Here is a 22470-nt window from a genome sequence, read left to right on the forward strand (position 1 = left end):
GGCCCACAAACCTAGCAAAACCTCGCAAAAATTTAGTAAAACTAAAAGAACTACATGATCGTCGCTCCGCTGTTCTTAAGCCTTGCTCGTCTTAGCACAAGCATTTTTTTTTAAGTACGCCAGACGTTATCGAACGTTGTTCAACAGTACACTTTGTAAGACATGTTGATGAGAATTTTATTTTTCTTACGCGAAAAAATAGAAATAAGAAAACTGCCAAGGTAGGCCTCTTTAGGCGTGAATATGCCACAGAGGAGGAGAGAGTGATATTGCGGAGGAAGAGGCGCCCTTTAAGGAGCTTTGCACACTTCTGAGGAAAGAACAGATAACAACGGGAAAAGAAGATGAAAATAACCTGCAACAAAACAAAAATCAAATCCTCTTTTTTAAAGAAAGATGGTTGAACGCGAAGCTTTCGCCCATGCAAGGTCTAAAGCCAACGACCACGCAACGAAACCAAGAAATGCTGAGCGGCCCGATGGGATGCATATGTGATTTGATGGCTTGTTTAGGATTGTATTTTTTCAACGTTTAAGTTAAATGAAGACACATTTCGTTAAGTTGCATAGCCTTTGTTTTAGATCATGTAGTCGTTGATTACACGTACGCACTCACACTTTCATGGACTGCATGCCGTTGCCGATACACGGGATCGGCCTAACGGCAGCCTCTTCTGCCGTGCGCTGCTCCCGCGGCCTACCAATGGTGACGGCCGGGAATGCATAGCGTGACGCGCGTAATGAAATGCAGGTATATATACAGTTCGTCTGGGTAGCGTGGCGTTGCAGTTCTCATTGTTCTTATCGGTACAACTGCGAATGTAAACTGTAGTGTTCTACGATTGTGTGCGCAGATGCGCAGATAGTTTCATTGTGTAAGTTGGCTTTCCTGCAGTGCGTTTTTGGTGATCACGGACGAATCAGTGAGACACAGAAATCTTCGCTTTAATATAGCGAGCACTGCAGACATCATGACACAACTTTGCGTATAGCTGTGGGCGGTTGCCAAAAAATATTGTCATCGTCTGCTGTGCGTAAAGTACAGAATGGTTTTTAACGTTACGCGGCGTTCATCTGCAGTGTGGGTTTTGCGGTGAAGAAGCCGATAGAAAGAGTGCGGGAAAGGATTGTTCTGAGATTCGCATCTAATTTACCATTGTGTGTGCTGCCAAAGGCGGAAGAGAACAAACTCCTAACGCATGTCTTATGAAAACGGGATCAGAGGTGACTACTCCTTTGCAATGCAGCAGCGAATTGCGATAGAAGCTAAGTGCTACGCACCCGGCTCCATTATAAGGATGTTTCGCAAGGGCATCCTGGCAAACTGAAAGTGGTTTTGTGTGGCACAAATAAATAGAAAGAAAAGGCTAGACAGAACCAATATAAGGCAAAAGAAATTACACATTGGCACACACACACACACACACACACACACACACACACACACACACACACACACACACACACACATACACGCGCGAACGAACGAACTGCGGTCCTTGAAACTTCCTGAAGTCTACAAGTGAATCCAAAATGGCAACAAACTGAGTGCTCTAGTTGTCTGGTACGAGAGTTGCGGGGAGAATGCTGTGCGCCTTTGCAGAGAAGTGTGACCCGGGAAAAGAACAAAGTGGCTATGAACCGGGAGGAATTTACGACGTGCAGGTGATTGACTGAAACCGGATGCGCAAGGTCGCGCTCATCGCACACAGCGCAGATACCTCGTATTCGACGGTGCATGTTTTACTTCAGCGTCACCGTCCCTGATCCGATCTACGAAAAGGCGGAAAGCTTTTCGGCTTGCTTGTGAAGAGTGCCGCCTAAAAATGTCGTCTAACCTCAATAAAACTGAGTGCTACTGCTCTTAAAGCTCTCTTTCCACCAGACGGGCAAAGAAGAACTTTGCTTCTTACGGAGGAGACAGCGAAGCTTCTCATTGAAAAGAAAAAAAAAAAAAAAGCCCCGGAGCGCTGGAACTCGGTGCCCTTTGGCATTGCCGACTTTCATTCTTCTCGTCTTCAATCAGCAAGATTAGCTCAAATTCTTTTCGAAGCACAAACAAAACACAGAACGCACCGCTCGCATATGAAGGAACCTAGCGGGAACGAGAGCTCTATGGTAAAAAAAGTCTTTGACGGCGGGATTGGCAGCTCGTTCGGATTACTTTTCTTAATGGATCGCGACTGAATCCTCCAATATTCTACAACTTATACCCCATTGACTGTTGAGAGAGTTTTACTGATTGCGAAATGCGTGCACGTAGAGTAAAGTCGTGTGAAATCAAAAACTAGAGGACGTTTTATTTTCAGTGAACGGAGTCAATTCTAACTCCAATGAAAATATATTTTTTAAAATTCTGTTCCTTCGTCATTGCATAGTTCTCTTTTCTTTTGTTGGTGTTATGACTGTGTCACATTAATTATTTCGAAAAATTGCAGTGCGCTATACAGGGTGTTTTAGCGAACACTTTCAAAAATACTTAGAGGTTGCCTGTGGCAGATAGCACAATTCTAGTTCATGAGCTGGTCTACTCGAAGAGGCGGACATTACTTGCACAACAAATTGAAATGCACAATCGAATAATTAACTGAAATTCACTAATTAAGTTTTTATCTAATTGCCTGATGGCCCATATTGCAATTTACAAATTGTAGCCGTGGAGTTCTTAACGCGGATCCACTTGGAACGAATTCTCGGGATGACACCAGTTTCGAGATATTAGTTCCCGAACTTTGCGGAGAAATGCATTGGCGTTCCAGTTAAGTTCTTAATAAAACGTCGCTTTATGTATTGAAGCACAAAATTAACTGGAACGCCAATGCATTGCTCCGCACAATTCGGGAATTAATATCTCGAAACTGGTGTCATCCTGAGAATTCGTTCCAAGTGGATCCGCCTTGCGAACTCCACGGCTACAATTTGTAAATTGCAATATGGGCCAATAGGTAATTAGTTAAAAACTTAATCAGTGAATTTTTGTTAATTAGTCGATTTTGCATTTCAGTTTCTTGTGCAAGTAATGTCCGCCTCTTCGAGTGGACCAGCTCATGAACTATAATTGGGCTATCTTCCACAGGCAACCTTAAATAAATTTTGAAAGTGTTCGCTGAAACACCCTGTATGTATACGCTCTACGGCAGCTGAAATAAAGCAGGTCAGAGATTCCAGCCGTAGAATGATGACAGATCTTCATAACAATGCACGCGAGCTAGCGAGCAGGTAAGCAAAGTGCCACTTATTACCGAAAGGCGTCTAGACCCGTTAGAAAACGACCTGCAATCATAAAGCTATTTTCACAAGACGTAATTAGGGTATCGGTAATGATGTTCCGAGGCAACAAAGGTCTCATACAGTACCTCGCAAACGACCAAATGAGGTACCCGTATTATGCATATGGTACACTGACAGCCGACAATCAGGTTGTTTTAAGCAGACATGATCACTAAGCATTTTGCGATGCGCACAATTAGCAGTGACATACGAATGCTTAACCGATAGACATTAAGTCGTCTTCATTTTTGTCATGAGCTTTGAAGGCATTTTTTAGCCTACATTTATGCGATGAAGCGCTGTTCGCTGATATTTACAGCCAAGGTGTCTTTTTTTTTTTTTCATTGGAGAATTCCCAATTTGCTAGAAGTTATGTAAGCATGCATACACTGCAAGTTACTAGCTCTCCTTGCTATTCTAAAGCGAATATTTTCCCGCTGTAATGAGACTGCACCGCATGCTTGAATTAAGGTTTGGGACCGGCTCGAAAACGACATCATCGCTGTGACATAGTGCATGTCTGAGCCGCCAGCTGTGTCTGCACAGAGCTTTTATTTTCCGACACAACATATGGTGACTGCGATAAACCCGCACATGACAGGAACTCCATTATACAGAAAATTGCTGGGCCCACGTGTATCGCTTGGCCAACAACCTTCTCGCTTCATTTTTTGCCTTGTTTCCCCACTGGCTTGGTTGTTTCCTATGGATCTCGCCGAGCTGCAAAACAGCGAGACTTCGCGAGACTAGTTACGCACGAGTGGAAGCATACTGGCGGCATCGCTTCAGGTATTTTTGCAGATTGGAACGTTATGAAACAAACAGACGGTAAGTAAAATAATCACAGTGTTACGCTAGATGGCATTTTTAGATAAGTTTTGAACAGTCGACCCTTGCTGGCTTTTGCTGAGCCTGATGAACGTCAAAAGGGGTCGAGAGGTTTTATAGCGGCTGAGTATCGGCGCTTTGGTGCAAGCTTAAATTATTATAGGCTAACGTGTTTTGTAACCTATTTGTGCTAAAGTTCAAGTAACCAAATTTCACTGGAGAAGGTTGATCACTACATTCATTGATTATAAGTGACAAAGTAAGCCACATCAATGAAGCACTTCCGTAAGCATAATTTCACACTGCTTTATTTTTAAACTCAAGCGACAACTCCGAACCATTACAGATTTTTTTTATTGTTGTGTTCTCTAAACTGGATAGCCAATCCAGCTTCATTTCACAAACGACACAGCTGATATGCTAAAGATGCGCGAAGTTTATGTCACAGTTCTCAACGCTTTGCTCACGTAACCATGCCTTAGGAAATGTTTCTTAGCATGGAATGAACAAGCAAGCTGTCGGAAGGATGAACAAGTTTTGTTTCATAACTTAGCTTGTCACGGTTTTTTCTCAAGCTATTATAAAGCAAAATGGAAGCAGTTAGCGTAGTTGAAAACTTTCGTCCCCAACTACGTTTTACCCTGCCTGATGTGCACTTAATTGTTAGTACCTGGCACCCTGCGTTCCTATTACTGAGTTGGTTTTATAGTTATGCACGGCGCTGGCCTTTGGTCATTACCCTTGGCTTTCATAAAAACTTCTCTTTATAACTTCTCATTTCAGTTACTGTCATACGTAAGGGACCAGTGAATTGCCGCTCAACTTAGCGATAATTTTCGCTCTATAGGTTTCAAATTGCACCTTCGATTTCTGCCAACCTTATGGGAAGACTTGAACCACATGTTTTGCATGAAGCGCCTGCTGTACTGTTCTCATTTCTAGGGGTGTTATTTAAAGAGGAGTCCCTTATGAAATTCACAAAGTGGTCACCTGGTCTACAAGCTGTATACTTAGTATACGGGGTGATCCAAGTTAAGTCGACATTTTTTTTTTGTGATTAGATGTACGTGAAGATCACCTCTGCAGTAAGGTTATGTGCCCAGGGGGCCACAGAATGAGGTGGCAATTATTAATGTCGGTGGCTTAATTAACTAAAATTGAACAATTAAATTTTTGCGGCTGCAGTAAGCAGGCATGCTTGTATTGAAAAGTTAGACGCAATCTTGTTTCTAGAGAGTTTCTTTTGGCAGAACTCTTCTAGCGTATCTGTGCTCCAAGATATCGAACTGCGAAGTTTAATTGCCGTTCGCATGATTACGCATGCAAGACGGGGAGGACCGGCGCAAAGCTGCTCCCTTTTGTGACTTGCCTGCTGTGTACGGTGTTTAGTTTGACAACGAGGTGGAGGCATAGACAAAATTGATAACTGCCCCTCTCTCACGCTCGGCTGGCGAAATCACGGAACAACAGCGTGGTGTGATGTACGCAGTACACTTGATCGGGTTGCGGCCCATCGCGGAAGATAATTTTATGGCACATTTTCTGTACAATTTGAGATCTCACTGGGACATTATCTTGTCAACGTGTTAGCTTCATTGCCATAGACTGCTCCTGAAATATCGCTGCCCGTCGAACGAAAATCAAGAAAAGCGTTGGAACCCACTGGTGCTGCCTGGGCTGCTTCCACCGGCACAAGGTATTCAACAGAAAAATAAATTTACATGGTACTTGCAATGGCCGGGACGAATGGAAACTCCCTATTAGAGACGCAGCTGTACGCGGCTCGCCACCCACACCGTCCACTTCCATCTAGGTCAATGTTCATAACCCCGTTTCGGAGATTTTGCACAACGGGCTCTGTCCACCGTCAGCCACAGAAGAGAGACAATCGTCAATGAAGAATCCGAAATTGACGTTCTCGCATGTGTAACGTCGATGCCAGAAATCAGCATCCGACAGATTGCCAACGAGTGAGGACGCAGCTTTGGAACAGTCGCAAAAGTGCTAAAGAAAGCACAGGTTCTATCCACACCATGTTTGCCTTCACCAGGACCTAAGCGAGGCAGACTTCGAAAAGCGGCTGGACTCCTGCAACTGGGGCCTCATCGAGATTGTTCAAGACAGTGATTTCCTACAACGTATAATGTGGACAGTTGAAGCTCGGTTTTGCCAGAATGGCACCGTGAATGTTCAAAATGCCCATTATTGGTCACAAGAGCACCCGCACTGGCTGCGACAGCACAAGCACCAAGTTCGCTGGAGTGTGAATGTGTGGTGTGGCATACTCGGGGACAGGATCATTGGACCCTATTTTTTTTTTAGGGTAACCTCGAGAGTAAGAAGTGCACGCAAGCAATACTTAGTGTTGTCGTCGACAACATTGCCTCTGATCAGCCCCTGAACGACCTGCGCAAAGTATGGTCCCAGTAAGACGGAGCCCCGCCGCATTTATCCACCTCTGCAAAGAGCTGGTTGGACAATCATTTTCCAGGACAGCGAATTGGGCGCGCAGGAGCGATGTTTTGGCCATTAAGATCCCCGATCTTTCTTCGCTCGACATTTTTTTCGTTGGGACTACCTGAAGGTTCGACTGTTTGCAACAGAGCCAACTGACATTAATTACATAAAGAACGGGATAATATCTGCCTGCGCAAGCATCAGACCAGAAGTACTGCGCAGAGTTACCCAGTCAGTGCGAGAGCGGTTTATGTTTTGTGTTGCTGTGGAAGGAACTCACTTTGAACAAATTTTTAAACCACTGATATCCTAATGGGTTTCCATAAAAACTTGAAATTTTTGCATGAGCACAACAAGTTTTAAATAGTGCTGCATCAATATTAGCTGGTCGCTCGGACGATGCGCCCGGTCGCCCGATGAAGACGACGAAGTGATTGGGCTCGGGCTGTGAGCGGAACTGATTAGCGCTGCAACCGCTACTGTAAATACATCCTATAAATAGTTTCACGTGTATCTGCCTCCTCATTCTTGTAGCAATGCCATAGAAAAAACATCGTTAGCATGAGTGCATGACCCCGCACCTCCACCAAATGTCACGTGATGTTCTTGTAAGTCCACAGGGCGTTTGACCGAAGTACAAGAAGACGGAGCAGTCTCACCTCGACACCGATCGAGAGCGCACTACTAGTTCGTCGACTTCCTCTTTCACACTTCACCGTGCCGGCACCGATGATCTCCAGTACACTTTGTTTATTTCAATAAACATTACAATATTGAGAATTGAACACACAATTTAGTTTGCGTAACGCAGGTTAGCACAATGCCCGCTTGTCTAGACACCATCACGCATGCGCATTTAGGAGAGGAGGCGGCGGAGGAAAGAGTAGAGTGCGGTACTTTTCTTATATAGGAACTGTACTTCAACCCCGTTCTCAAACTAAACACCGTACACTAAATTGAGGGGCTTTACCGTACACAGCAGGCAGGTCACAAAAGAGAGGAGCTTTGCGCCGGTCCTCCCCGTCTTGCATGCGTAATCATGCGAATGGCAATTAAACTTCGCAGTTCGATATCTCGGAGCACGGATGCGCTAGAAGAGTTCTGCCAAAAGAAACTCTGTAGAAACACGATTGCGTCTAACTTTTCAATACAAACATGCCTGCTTACTGCAGCCGCTAAAAAGTTATTTATTCAATTTTAGTTAAGCCACCGACAACAATAATTACTGCCTCATTCTGCGTCCCCCTGGGCGCATAACCTTACTGTAGAGGTGGTCTTCACGTACATCTAAGCGCCTAATTAAAAAAAAAATCCTGTCGACTTCACTTTGATCACCCTGAATACTTGTGCCGGTGCATATCATAAACTGCGAAGTGAAAGTAAAACATATGTAATTTCGTTATTTGTCACCAACGGAAGCTGGCATTGTGCCCAACACTGTTCCTTTGGCTCATTTAGATTAGGTTCACAGCGTACACAGACTTATGTAGGTAAGGGAAAGAAATAAAAGAGTCTTGACTTTATAATTATCAGTTGGAAGTCAAAGCCATATCCCTCTTTGCCTATCCTTTATTTTCATAGGTCCGTGTACGCTGTGGACACCATCGAAATAAACAGTTGTCAATTAGCCCAAGCTTTTATATTGGTCTCTTTGGTGTTGCGAAGCAAATCCTAGTTCACGTATGTGATGGCAGAGGTAGTATGACCTTCCTTCAAGCTTTTGCTGCTGTCAATATTGTACACTGATTGATTGTGACGATAAATGCTTGCGGGTCGCATATTCCCTTTCTTCTTTATTTCTGTAACACTTACATGGACGACTTGAAAAGACAGCTTCGCGCGCTTCGACATCGATACTTTTTTCCTTCGGGCTCTACATTCTCGCATTTTATGCTTGAAATAAGCAGTAAGTGAAAACGTACTCTTCGTCTGGCTGTGGTGGTTCAGTTCCAATGGCATTCAGCTACTCAGCACGAGGTCGGAAGGTCGACTCCTGGTCGCAATGGCCGTATACCGAAGGGGGCGGAATGAAAGTCAGCCCCTGTGCATCTAAGTTTCGGTGCTCATTAAGGTACTCCAATTAGTTCAAATGAATGCTCGAAGCTTTCACTATGGCGGTTATAATGGTACTGCGTTGGTTTAGGGTGCTAACTAGTTCCTTTTTTTTGCACACTATCTCCTTTTTGTCATAACAAGTTAGCTCTCACACCTCCTTTGTGTCTACCCTTGTATAGCGCCGAGAGGCAAGGGGTATGCGCATTCCTTGATTGACTAGACAGCCAACCGCTATCAGAATAAAAAAGTACTAGACCAGTACTTCCTAAGAAATGCCGCGAAGAAAGCTAAATCTGCGCTGCTGATGTTCAAAAGGCCTACGCGCCTACATATTGGACTTGGGCTACTCTGCCGGCTATATTTGCCAACGCAGGATTGTGTACGCGGTTTATTTTATTTATGCGCTCCCCTCATTTTCCCTTTCTATCAGCTTACATCTGCCCTTAGGCAAACAGAACTACTCCTGGTTAGCCTACCTGCTTTTCTATACATCCTTTCTCTCTGTACTTGGTTAACCATCCGGTCTTTCACATGCTGTTTCTCTGTAAACCCGATGTTACCATGAAAAGGTTATCTTGCTTTTTTTTCCCAAGAGCATCAGCCCAATTAATAATAACACAATTTCCGCATAAAGGCGCGTGGCCGGTGAACAAGGATGTACAACGGCAACGTTTTGTCGTACATTTTCGTGAAGAAACGGTGGTGTTCTTTTATGCACACGCTTTAGCTGCGGCAAACTTGTGTTGTAATGGCGCAGGTATGCGCAATGTCATAGCTGGTGTCTCTCTCCTGTCGTAAGCGCAGCAGCCGTGGATTTTGGACAGGTCTTCGAGGTACTCGGGTGACATCATTACGGAACAGGTAATAGAAAATGTCAGGGCCGCTCCAGTTCGAGTACTCTAAAAAGCAGCATGGGTATATAGCTTTAAACGTAGTTGATATCGCGCGCTCTGCCAGTCCGGATTGATTGTAGGGAACAAAGAGGATATAAGACACGTGTACCCAGCAGTTGCTTTTTCAAACAAAAATGACATAGTTTAACTTCACGCTGTCGTTGATGCATTGGCGAAAATTTCAATAGCAGCTCGAATACTCGTTGTAATAAAACACTTCGCAGTAGAATTCATTTATTTTTTTTTTTTACGCTTCGAAATTACTGTTACGAAATATACAAGCGTTCTAGAGCTGCAAAATTTTGTCGACGTTCTTTTCTTTCGTCTTTATACGTCGCCAAACGTCGATTAACTTTTTGAATAACATTGCATTCACAGAGCTATTGGCTTTCAGTTTTTTTAATATTGCACTAACGAGCACCTCGCCAGGCCCCTTTGTTAATTTTTGCTATTCACTGGATGAGGTGAAGTTGTCAGCGTGCTGAAAATGGTGCCTTTTACCATATCAATCCGCTCCGTACTTGGGAAGATCTCGGGGAGAGCCGGGACAGACGCTTCTAACAAATTTCGATAGCGGACAGCGATAATCAGAGGCCTCCAAGGACTTCGTCTGATCTTTATATTAATGCGCCAATTTGATCTTTCTTAATGAAAGACACGCACTTCTGAGTCTAACATAACGTATCGTGGTCTTGTCGGCTTTCTCATACATAATTTACTTCTGCAGCAAATGCAAATTTGACTTGTTTTTAATGTAAGTTATCAGTGGAACTTGAATCACGACTTCCACGATCGTTTTCTTTTTTCTTTTTTTTTTTTGGCACCCAGACCTCTGCTACCCTCCACGGCTTCTACAAACATCAGAAATAGAAACATCAATCGAAGGCCTTAAAAATAAAAACGACGTTTCAACCTTTGCAGCGTAACAATAAGCTTTACATCAACTATTCGACAAGTACCAGTAATTCCGTCACGTCCGTCACCTTAAAAATATTGATGACAGCCAACCACACGCGCGAATAACATACGCAATACTGAACAGTTTAACTCAAGCTTCTGAAAGAAACCACGAATTGATATTACGATTGGTTCCGGGTCATGCTGGTATAGCAGGCAATGAATTAGCGGACTCGTTGGCAAAATCAACTCAAAAAGAGGCAGAACGTCAATTCACCCCTTTATCAACAATGGACACGCAACGAATATTAAGTGTACACTGAAGAAGGACTTGTGTATGTCAACCTGGTTCAATGAAAATACTAAGGAATAAAGTCTTCACGAAGTGGACCCCGGAGCTAAAATACTAGCGAGATGTAAGTGTTACGAAAAATACCGAGACACTAATCCATCGACTCGCCTTGGGACAGCACACATTAAACATTTCCTATACCGCATAAAGCGGGCTTCTTCCCCGGGTTGCTTCCTGTGGCAACGATGATGAGGATGTTTGCCATCTACTCCTTGAAGGCCCCAGATATGCGACTCACAGACGGCAACTAGAACAACAGCTACACTTCATTGATCCTGACCGACCTTTCTCGCTCGAAAATTGCTGGGCCCATGGCCATCGAAAATTGCTCAGCGAAATGCATTGAACGCACTCGAACATTTTTTTTTCGAAGACACAGTCTTCCTTAACAATTACTAGATATCGCACTGAATAGCCACACAGTGTAACTAAAACTTGCTTCTAGTATTTGTAATTATTAGCGCTTGTATATCCCGTGCTCTACTCTTTTGTATTATGTGTATTCTCATCTGTTTACATGCTCATCAGTCGACATCGCGGCCACTTGTGCCTGTTTGTGACTTTGTTTACAAACACATTGGGCTGTGACTTGTCTTTGTCTTTTATATTTATATGCTTGCGGATGTATTTGGACTGCGTTGTGGATTTTAGGCCCTGCGACATTGTTTCTTTTCGTTTTCTCACTACCTATACTTTTGATATTGTTCGTTCTGTTAAGGCAAAATTCACCGTTATAGGGTGACTACGTCTCTTTCATTTTATTTTCATTTAAATAAAAAAAAAGAAAACGACACTTTGTCGCTTACCAAAATAAATGTTAAGGAAAATGGGGGTACCTTCAAATTTCACGCATTGCGGAACTCCATCCCAGAGAAGTAAGGCACGTTTACAGTCAAAGCAATGTACACTCAATTTATTTCATCACTTTTTTCTTTCTGCTGAAGAATCTCCCGAAGGAGAAGCTGGGGAGCATGGCTGCGATGATCTCGCCAATCCAGCGGCTGCTAATTGTGCAGGTAGGCCGAAGAGTTTTTGCAAGAAGCACCCTATCTTTGCTTTATACAAAAACACAGACACTGTACCTATTATATTAGCTATCAACAATGTAAATAGAGCTATCTCTTTAAAAAATTACCCATTGGCTTGTTTCTTTCGAACCATAATGTATTGCGCGCAACGCACCTGCTCTTTTACCGGATGACATGCGAGTGTGAAAACGATGTTATTTCCTATGTCTGAAATGGTTGCCGAAGCTGGTACCTGTTCTAGAAAATGCGTGGTAAACTCATAGTAAAACTACATCTTCCCTTCCTGGAAATGATAATGCGTAATGACAACGCAAAGTAATGACGTATTAAGGACAATATATATATAGCATTCCGTGTCTTTCTGCGTTCATTTTGTCTGTCTACCAGTTCAGTGTACACTTTACCGTCATTCTGTCACAAATGCCACGCTCCTGATGAACAGCGTTAGGACTGAGGTGACATGGCTGTTATCAGGCAGAGAATACCGCTCTTGGGCGTGCCGATTAGAGAGATTAGAGATCCTCGGAAGCAACGTATAAATCACAGCTAATAATTAAATGGTGAGTATAAAGGAAACAACTTATGCTTTTCTTTTTTTTTCTGCAGTCCAATCGAAATTGACCCATCTTGTGGAACAAATATGTCATCTCAGTGCGAAGACGGTTATCTACTGCTCTAAGCCTTTTCTTGTCAGTGTCTGGCCTTCCGCTATTTGGGGGCCATTGCTTCCTCTTGTTTGCTGTCTCCTGCTATAATCTAGAAACTCAAACATCCCGTGTTTGCCTTTCCCATACAAACTTGTCCGTTTTGTAAAAGACCAGAAGTCCGACGATCTTTCTTTGCTCGATGACACAGGTTAGTCAGAAAGTACTGACGCGTTATAACGCCGAGCTTCCGCAGCCATATCAGGGAAGTCGTTTCGACGAGGACCGAAAACTTTGCGTTAACCGTAAACGTGGGTCGGCAAGCAAAGAAGACAAAGTGAACCGGCAAATACAGGAAGTGCACCAAGGAGATGATCAGGTTCTGCGAGTGTTGAGACCGACGAAACGAGAAAATATTTGAACAAACGTAATTCGCTCCAAGAAAAGCGGTTCGCTTATTCGGCACTTTTGAAAATTATTTCGGTGAGATAACAAAGAAAAATATGCGGCTAGTTCACCAGCAGTTAGGCAGCACAAGGGCACTTTATAATTACACTAAAAAAGGAAATAATTACCTAACTTATCAGTGGTACTCGCAAGTTCTTCAAACAACGTCTCACACATCATCCTCATCGTTTTTTTTTTCTTTTTTCTTTTTATTTGTTCTTGAAGCAGGTTCTGTTACCATGCGCTATGGTAGCACGCGTAATTGGAAACGATGAGATAAATGTTACTCTTTATGGGTTCGGCGCATTTCTTTCCGCACACTTCACTGACATACGTTGGCTGTGTACCGCCTTTAGAGTTGGGGTCTCCTAGACATGTCCCTGTTTTTATAAGTGTCCCAAGTACGTAGCTGCATCTACCAAACTGCTTGTACCTGGTTTTCAGCAACATTGTTGTCCCGAAATGGCCAGAAGTTGCGTTGGGTGCCACGGAAAATTGCGGACTGTCCTGGTTGTCCATATTTTGAAGCCTTCAGGGATTTAATAGACAGGCTTGTACTCACTTTGCCATTAAACTGCTGGTAATATTTTACTCTTGCCAGGGAGCAATCGTAGTTTCCTCTGCCTATGTGCACGCGGCGTCCGAATCGCTTGTGCTGCAAACTGTCTTTCCTGTGTGCAAGATTGCAAGAAATTGTGAAAGTACCACATTTATTTCGTGCGCATCATGTCTGTCCGCGCCTGCCACAGTGGTTCACGGCGGGTATGAATAGGCTTTCAAATCGAACTGCTCTTAAACTGCAAGGCCAACTTTATCGCAACTACATATATTTATGTTCATTCCAGGCACTACCATACCAAACGTCAGAGGTTTGCCGTAAATCTATCCGATTATTGTATTTTGTCACGCAACATTTTGTGTATTCTGTGCACCGTATAGTGTATGCCGCGTGAAGTTTTACTATACCAGGATGTGAAGTCATTGAAGAGCTATCTAGGGGGCTTGCTATCAGGTCTCGCAATGTTGCATACGCTGGAAAAATGCGATAAACAAAATCAGCATCTGTTTTGGTTCCTCACGGACGCTTTAGCTGTATCCCTCCGAACAAAAATGCGCCTGATATGTTCGGACACACTTAGGCCGCTTCGAGAACAATGAATAAATATGCGAGGCTGGGAGCAGCCAGGGCTTGATGAAGAGGCTCATCTTGAAGCCTAAGACACTAGTTGTAGCATGAGAAATTCGATGGTCCTGCTAAAGAAAAACATCCGAGGAATCCTGGCAATGAGAACAGCGAAGGGCGATAACGACCTGGACGTAAAACGAGCACTCGGGTTTTTACCGTTTCTCTCTGTAGAAGCGGAGCTCTGGTTTTCCAGTGACGTTAAGAAAATGTCAAAGAAGAAAAGGCAAAGTTAGCAGCCACTTGAGATTTTGTTGACAATTTATTTCAATGGCTGATAATAAAGCAGCACGTGTTTTGCTTGCCAGAGCATGATAAACATTTTGATGCCAATGAAAACAACCTGAATATATTTCATGCTCCATGCACTGTCCCGGAACGTGCCCAAATTTTTATATATCTTGTGTCCAGAGTTCATCAAGGTTATAGTAACGGCCCTGTCCGCGTTTACCCAACTGTAGTAGTCTGAAAGGTTTATATAGTGTCTACTAAGCGCGTCTTTGAATGAACAAAAAACAAACAAACAAAAAATTCGCCCCGTCCGCTGCTCTGAAATCAGTCATCTAATTTAATTTAACCCTAAATCTCGTAAATTCTGGTGCACGTGGCCAAATCTGAAGCTGTGATGACGAGACAAAGCAACGTTCGACTTATATGGAGATTCGACCAAGGCAGCCTTTGAATATACGTTTAGATGCTTGGTTGATTGAAGCGTTCGTATAGCTGTTATTTTCTGCACATCCCGATGAATTTTACCCAATACATTCTTCTGTGTGTACTTGAAGCTCATGTTCGACTTCTAAACGCGCCTTAGCAAAATTTCGACACCATGCATAGTACAATAGCCACCGTGACGCCCTTCCTTGGTTTTTCCTTACACTGCGAACAATTGCTTGAAAGCGTGTGAGGAGAGAATTACATGAGAGCGACATAGGAAGGGGCACGAAGGAATGAAATGAGAGGGATGGCCTGTCTAGACCGTTCGAAGTTTCCTTTGTAAACGCCAAGCGAGTGGCGGCTGCAGGCGACACGACGATCTTTCAGCTGCGATAGATTTTGAGTTCTCTAGTGCTGTACCTCGCGGTCATGCTGACCCAAACAGGTGTGCCACAAACTGAGCACTTTTTTTGCAGACGTTGCTCAGGAGGATTGGTAGGAGGGTTCTAGCGAGCGCTCTTTGCTGACAAGGCTGCTCGCCTTGACCTTTGTTTATACTAATTCTTTTTCAGGAGACGTTGCGATGTTAGCGTATTGTGAGGCTATGAACGGAATAGTTTATTCTTATTATTAGATTCGTTCATTAAGTCCAAGGAAAATCTGAGCTGCGCTAATATGCTTTTTGGGGCTGCGTCTCTGGACTGTGATAGTGTACAGTGATTCTACTTCAATGTTCCCGGCCGCGGCGGCCGCATTTTGACAGAGGCGAAATGCAATAACGCCCATGTGCGTGCGTTGCAGTGCACGTTAAAGAACCCCAGGTGGTCAAAATTAATCCGGAACCCTCCACTACGGCATGCCTCATAATCAGAACTGATTTTGACATATGAAACACCAGAAAAAAGAAGATGTATTCCAATGTTATTCCTTCTCGCGCCTCATCGGTGGTTCGAGCAGCGCTGCGCCTACAGTACGACAGGAGTTGGCGTTTGAAAATCTATGGAAAATAATGCCCGAGACCGTTCGACGTAATAAGTATTGCATGAGTTAGCCCTTAATCACATTCAAGCAAAATTCAAATTACAGGTTTTGGGGAGACAACTAAGCAACTTTACGTCTTACGTCTCGACATTTCCTCTCTACCTTCAATACCTGCCCTTGGCTCCACTGACTCAACAAGATTTAGTCATCCGGCTTTGCTTAACTACACCGGGCTTCGCTTAACAATAAGCTCTGTCACGCGTTTGCCTTGCCGCTGCAGTCACAAAGAGAATCTGCTGAAGCACATCTGCAATGTCATCAAACATCTGGGAACGGCACAATGTTTCAGACGCTCTTCGTCTTTTAAAGGTGTTCTGACATCCTCACGGCGGCCGCATTTCGATGGGGACGAAATGCGAAAACACCCGTGTACTTAGATTTAGGCGCACGTTAAAGAACCCCAGGTGGTCCAAATTTCCGGAGTCCCCCACTACGGCGTGCCTCATAATCAGATCGTGGTTTTGGTACGTAAAACCCTATAATTTTTTTTGTTCTGACATCTTAAAAGGGATGCGTCGAACTAAGTACATAAGGGTTAACTGCATCGCAACAACCCCATAACGCTAAGTTTGTGCGGGTATAGCGTGAGTACCCGTATTGATAAAAATCTGCAATTACGCCAATTCAGGCTTCGGAAAAAGTTCCTTCAGCAAGATTACATAAACAGGATTGTTGTTTAACCTTTATGTAAAACCCCTGTTCGGCGACAGAAGGCTCCCTGCTCATCTCATCTTTCTCGTACGCATTCGGGCTAACTCAAAGCGGTGACCCAATTTGTTACCACGACAACCCCGCACCTCTCCAGGGACATTAACGGCAACTAAGGCGTTGCACCGAGTTAAGGGAACAAAGCGACAGCGCAGAACATAATGTAATAAAGTAAAGCAGCGCATTGTATACGTTTCACGATGAAGTGCATAATTACCCGCTCTGCAAGGACAGTGAATGTGAACGATGGAATGCGAAAATTGTTTCTGCGGCAACGTGCCAATTGGCGCACCAAAGAAAGTGCGAGTACCCTGTAATAAAAAAGCGGTCTGGCTTAAGCAGGGCCTACAAGTTTGGCTTACAGCAATCAAGCTCGTTTTCTGCCAGCCCGAGTCACCGAAATGGCTAGTTATTTTCAATACCCCATTTAAATTAAGTTATTACTTCAGTGTTCAAAAGCTGTCATCCCTTATGCATCGCTATCCAGTACTCTCATTGTACACAGAGAGTGCCAGTTGCCAAGGATCAAGAATCAGGTTTATTAAGTTCGTAGCAAAAAAAAAAATCTACAGATAAATATACAGAAGGAGGTCTGAGAGCACTAGGCTGCAGGGGGACCTCCTGTGCAAGTTGGGGGGGGGGGGGGGGGGGGGGGGGGCAAAGCACCCGTATTGCTATAGGTGGTGTCGCAAACCTGGCGTCCATGATGTATTATGGCTCCTGCAATCACTTCCGGCGCATGCAGCCAACAAAAGCAGAGTTTTGGAGATCGGTTTCTGTTACTCAGACAGGAGGCGTCTCTGTGGCGTGGATTTGGACACCATCTACGCAGGCTGAGACATACTCCAGGCTTATTCATACACGCACTGTGTAATCATTCTCGGCCTTCCTCGTTAGTTTCCGTCGGCGGCGTCATTCGCATACGTCGCCGTGATCAATTTTTAGAATCTGCTGCGTTCAATGTATTTCTATTGCCTGGATGTAGCATCACTGTAGCCTTAACGGAATGCTTTTGCCGAGATACTGCGCGCAAATTGTTGCTACATATGTCTTCAAGATCCCAAAACGTCAAGATGCAAGAAACGAAAAAAAAATGCAGGGATTCTTACATAAACGTGCCAATCTCCCTTCGTGCGTCGCGACTCGATCGACAACTATCTTACAAAGCTTGACATCCCGATCGTTTATTTGCTTCATTGCCGCATCGACGCCACCGCTAGGCTTACGGACATTCAGACTTAGTACGTTATTCCGAGAGAACGTGTATACGATTCCTGGAAAAATAATCTTTCATGGAAACCGCAGTGCCTCTTGCACTGTGCTGCTGTTTAATACATTACTGTGTAGTACTTGCGGCGTAATCGCTGAATTCTATAGCGACCCCTACTCATCTCCCAGATTCATATCCTATTCCGCCAGTCCATCGGCTCTCAACAGCTACAACAGTTACTTCCGTCACACGTTGTCCACGGAACGACGCTGGGCCAAATACTTGCGCAGTGTCAGCGCCTTTTGATCGGCGTAGCGTCAACTTGTTAATGTACTGAAAGCACAACTAAATAGCACTACAGGCCACGACACAAGTCCGCGTATAACTTTGGGCTAGCTGCACTTTGGGCACACCACAAACAAATAAACAAATAATAACCTTGTCGCTGGTTCGACTGTTGACCGCGGTGACCGAACTCAGATGTAGACGCAAAGCAAGGAAGTTCGTAAGCCGCGATTTAAGTAGACGTAAAAAATAATAATCCCATGCGGTCAAACTTAATCCGAAGCTATTTACTATTGGCGACTCTCGAAGGCCCAGTGCTGTGCTTTGCGACGTTATCGATCATACTTTTCGATCATCGCCACTGTCGAAACTCGGTAAAGGGAATAACCGCAAGCGAAAGGCCACTGCACCTTACGTTTCTTGGAAGCCCACAGCACAGTGCCAAAGAATTCTTGTTGAAACCATCAGCTCCAACTACGACGTATATCACCAGGTCCAGCGACCGTGTCAGCTTTGCGTCCGCAGGCTATTTGTTGAATACTGGGCTCGAGTGAAGACCGAAACTCCGAAGTTTCATTTTACTACAAAAAGTCGTGTCTGCATATTTTGTCGTTTTGTTGCCTTTCTGTCATCAAGTGTTATGACAGAATGTCCATCTGTTTCACCCCCCCCCCCCACCCCTATGTAGTACCCTCTTCTGGAGGGCCTTTAGGGGTATTTCGAATAAATAAATACATAGAAACTCCCGAAAACTCAGTTTGTTCACTTTGCATACGCTAGTGGCGAGGTGCTATTTCAATTCGCAGCCAACGCGACATGAGGCAGGCTATGTTTCTAAATGTCTGTAATGTACACAACGCTGTGTTTGTCCCTGTCTCACTCTTTATGTCTGTGTTTACGTGCTGCTGCGTTAGAAAACGGAGCTTCAGTGGCTCGCAGGAATAAAGATTATGCTGCCGCGAGAGAACGTAAACACATTTTTCGGGCGGCTTCTTTGACTGAAGCATGGACTGGCGTTGCACTGGATATTCACTTCACTGGGGAGCTATATAAATGCGTCGCTGGTCAAGTCCAATCGCACTCGTCACGTATAATACATGCTGTAGCCAGGATAAGAAGCCAACTTACGTATTGACGCTTTTTACAGACTAGTTCGCTCACTATTAACAGATGGCGCTAGCGCCGTACCTCTGGCCTCTGGCCTGCTCTGGTCTTCTTGGCCTCCTGGCACCTCTGGTTTCCTTGAAGCCCTTGGGTTCAGTGAGGGCAGGGGAAAGTAAACAATTCCGCAATAGAGATTAGTAAGAGGCGATTGGAAGATTGGCGGAAGAAAAGAAGGGAAACGACAAATAACGGAGGCGTACAAAAACAAAGTTCCCAATAGGGGTTCAGAAAGTTTGGTGATAGAAATTCTTCGTGTTTTAGATGCGAGAGCATCTTATGCTCGGGGCTGTGTCCGTTCTGCGGCGTCCGCACCCATACTGCGCATGCGCAACTCTGCCTCATTCTCCTCTCCTACGCAGGTGTGCGCTCTCCTCCTCCCCTCTCCTCCTCTCCGCCGCAGGCGCGGCGCAACAAATCATTGCATATAACTCTCTCTCACTCTCTCCTCTCCTCTCCCTCTAAGGGTACGCCGGTAGGCGGCGCAAGTGTCGCGGCGCAGTACGACCTGATCTCTTAAAATCATAGGCAGCGGTACAAGCTAAATTTTTGAAAAAGAAAGATAACGAGAGGTATACAAAAATGCTAGATAAAGAACATGTGTAGTATACCTGATTAAATCAAGCAGGCTAGGTGACTATTTGTCGCCACCCCGTTTCAAAGGGGATGCCAATAAATCATCATCATCATCATCAGTATAAAGTGCGCGTTCGCTTTGCTTCCGTCATTCTCTCTCTGTGCAACGATGTGCGAAACGCCATGAACAACGTCAACGTCAGCGCTAGTTGCAGCGGCAGCGCCACCGCCGCGGAGCAGAGGAGGAAGGCTCGGGAAGCCGGGGTTGTAGCGTTCGGAGCTTCGGGCACAGCTGCAACGTGTGCGACCGGCTATGGTTCGACAACAACCTGAACAAGGTCGGGAGCGTCCAGAACGAACGTCAGCGTCGGGGCAAGTCGTGAACGTTCCGATCGAAGTGCAGGAACTCGTGCAATGCCTACCCAGGAACGTTCCCGACGACGCAGCGATCGACGTACACATCAAACGAAAACAACCCCGTACAAACGTCTCCTCTCTTCTCAATACATTCTCTCACTCTAACTTTCATTGGGTTGTGTTGCCAAGTGAAACGAAAAGGAAACTCGATGCGCACCCCCCGCGATGCTTTCGCATCCCACCATGGTTGCCCGTAGGGTGATATGATGTGATTTTTTTTTCTTTTTTGATGACAGGTAGGAGGACATTAGGGAATATAATAATAGGAGCCTGGTGGCGCAACCCACCGCCCCATTCCAAAGGGGACGCTCATAGCATCCACCCATTCATCCATCCATTTAGCCATTTGCTGCCTCAAGACAGCGCGGTGGTTTCGTTATACCCGGTCACGGCGGGCGCATTCCTATAGAGGTGAAATGCAATAACGGTCCTGTGTTCATGTTTAGGTGCACATTAGAGAACACCAGATGGTTGAAATGAATCCGGAGCCCAAGCACTATATAGCGTGTTCCTTAAAACCCGCTGTGCAGTTAGAGGACGTTATACCCTATTTATTAAATATCTGCTAAATATGCTGACTCGCGTAAGCACGGCCGCTGGATGAAAAAGAAAACTTAGGGCCAGCTTCACACTAAGCGGTGGGAAGACTGGGCAAACAGCGAAACTGGTGGCCCTTCCCTAGCTTTATCTTTTGCTTTCATTTGCTTAACTTGGTTTGGCTGCGTTGGTACTTAGCTTTAATTTGCTTGACTTGGTTTGGCTTGGCTGGTTCTTAGCTTTGTCTTTGCTTTCCTTTGCTTAATTTGGTTTGGCTTGGCTGGTTCTTAGCCAAGCTTAGCCTACCCTGAGTATCGGTACGATACTCGGGTTCTAAAGGCCACATTACAGTCCGACGTAGTGTTGACACGCGAGCGCGCTCGGCACGGGGTACGCCACGCCAGTGAAAGCGCAGAACTTTATAGTCCGGCGCGAGGCGTGGCCGACGTATTCGGCGTTCGTCGGGGTGCCCTGGCTGCAGCTGGCGTCAAGATGCGACATGCTGCATTTCGCGCCAGCCTCGTCACCCAGAATGCATCGCATCCGCGTCTCGTCGAGCAAGATGGGCTGGTGGATACTGGTGGCGACACGTGCAGCGAGTTCGAAATTTCGGATCATCCTGAAACTCCTAGTTTCGTATAAAATGCGCATGCCTCTAGGCGGCGCGGCGCACACGTGCACTATAGAGGGGTCGGTTTTCGCGCCTTCCGTAATCACGGCTATCCACCAGCCCATCTTGCTCGACGAGACGCGGATGCGGTTCATTCTGGGTGACGAGGCTGGCGCGAAATGCAGCATGTCGCATCTTGACGCCAGCTGCAGCCAGGGCACGCCGACGAACGCCGGATACCTCGGCCGCGCCCATTTAACCACCTTAGGCCGCGCCACGCGCGGTGGTGAGGGTAACCTGGGAGAGGGTGGTAACGTTGCCGAGCGATGACGTCACGTTCGTCACCTAGCAACGCCTCGCACTAGCTGTGCGAGCCATTGCTAGGCAACACGTGGTGACGTCATCGCTAGGCGCAGTTTTTTGTTCGCACTATAGCTACGCGGCCTAACCAAGAGCTTAAAACAGCTCCGATGTTAAAAAAAAGGTGAATTCTCGGCCGCTAGGCTGGGCCGAACGGCGCTAGCTGACGGGGTTGGGTATAGGAGCCTACATGCAAGCGCTGTTTCAAAACAGCGCTTGCATCTAGGCTCCCTAGGGTTAGCACGCATCAGCTTCCACACGCGATGGCTTTCCGAGCGCGTTCCTGACGAATTTTCCTAACAGCCGTAGTTGAGTTCTCGGCCGCTTGGCTGGGCCGAACGGCGCTAGCTGACGGGGTTGGGACGCGTCAGCTTCAACCTCCTTGGTCAGCTTCCACGCGCGACGGCGTTCCGAGCGCGTTCCTAACGAATTTTCTCAACGGCCATAGTTGAATTCTCGGCCGCTTGGCTCGGGCCGAACAGCGCTAGCTTAGGGAGCCTACATGCAAACAGCGCTTGAATGTATATAGGCTCCCTACGCTAGCTCACGGCGTTGGGACGCGTCAGCTTCTACGCGCGATGACGTTCTACGCGCGATGACGATGATATTCCTGACGAATTTTCTAAACGGCCGTAGATGAATTCTCGGCCGCTTGGCAGGAGTGAGCGGCGCTAGCTGACGGGGCTGGGTAGGGAGCCTACATGCAAGTAGGCTCTCTAGGGTTGGGACGCGTCAGCTTCCACGCGCGACGGCGTTCCGAGCGCGTTCCTAACGAATTTTCTCAACGGCCATAGTTGAATTCTCGGCCGCTTGGCTCGGGCCGAACAGCGCTAGCTTAGGGAGCCTACATGCAAA

General features: G+C 45.6%; 1 protein-coding gene across 1 annotated transcript in view; it reads left to right on the plus strand.

Annotated features, from left to right (window-relative positions):
- Positions 1–3948: 3948 nt before the first annotated feature.
- Positions 3949–22470, plus strand: part of LOC119461006 (uncharacterized) — a 30282-nt gene continuing 11760 nt past the window's right edge. The window contains exons 1-2 of the mRNA XM_037722178.2: positions 3949–4097; positions 11696–11767. Coding sequence (XP_037578106.2) covers positions 4082–4097; positions 11696–11767 — 88 coding nt within the window. The 5' untranslated portion in view covers positions 3949–4081. The remainder of the gene's footprint in view (positions 4098–11695; positions 11768–22470) is intronic.

The sequence above is a fragment of the Dermacentor silvarum genome, chromosome 8, assembly GCF_013339745.2.
Source record: "Dermacentor silvarum isolate Dsil-2018 chromosome 8, BIME_Dsil_1.4, whole genome shotgun sequence".
Lineage (NCBI taxonomy): Eukaryota > Metazoa > Arthropoda > Arachnida > Ixodida > Ixodidae > Dermacentor > Dermacentor silvarum.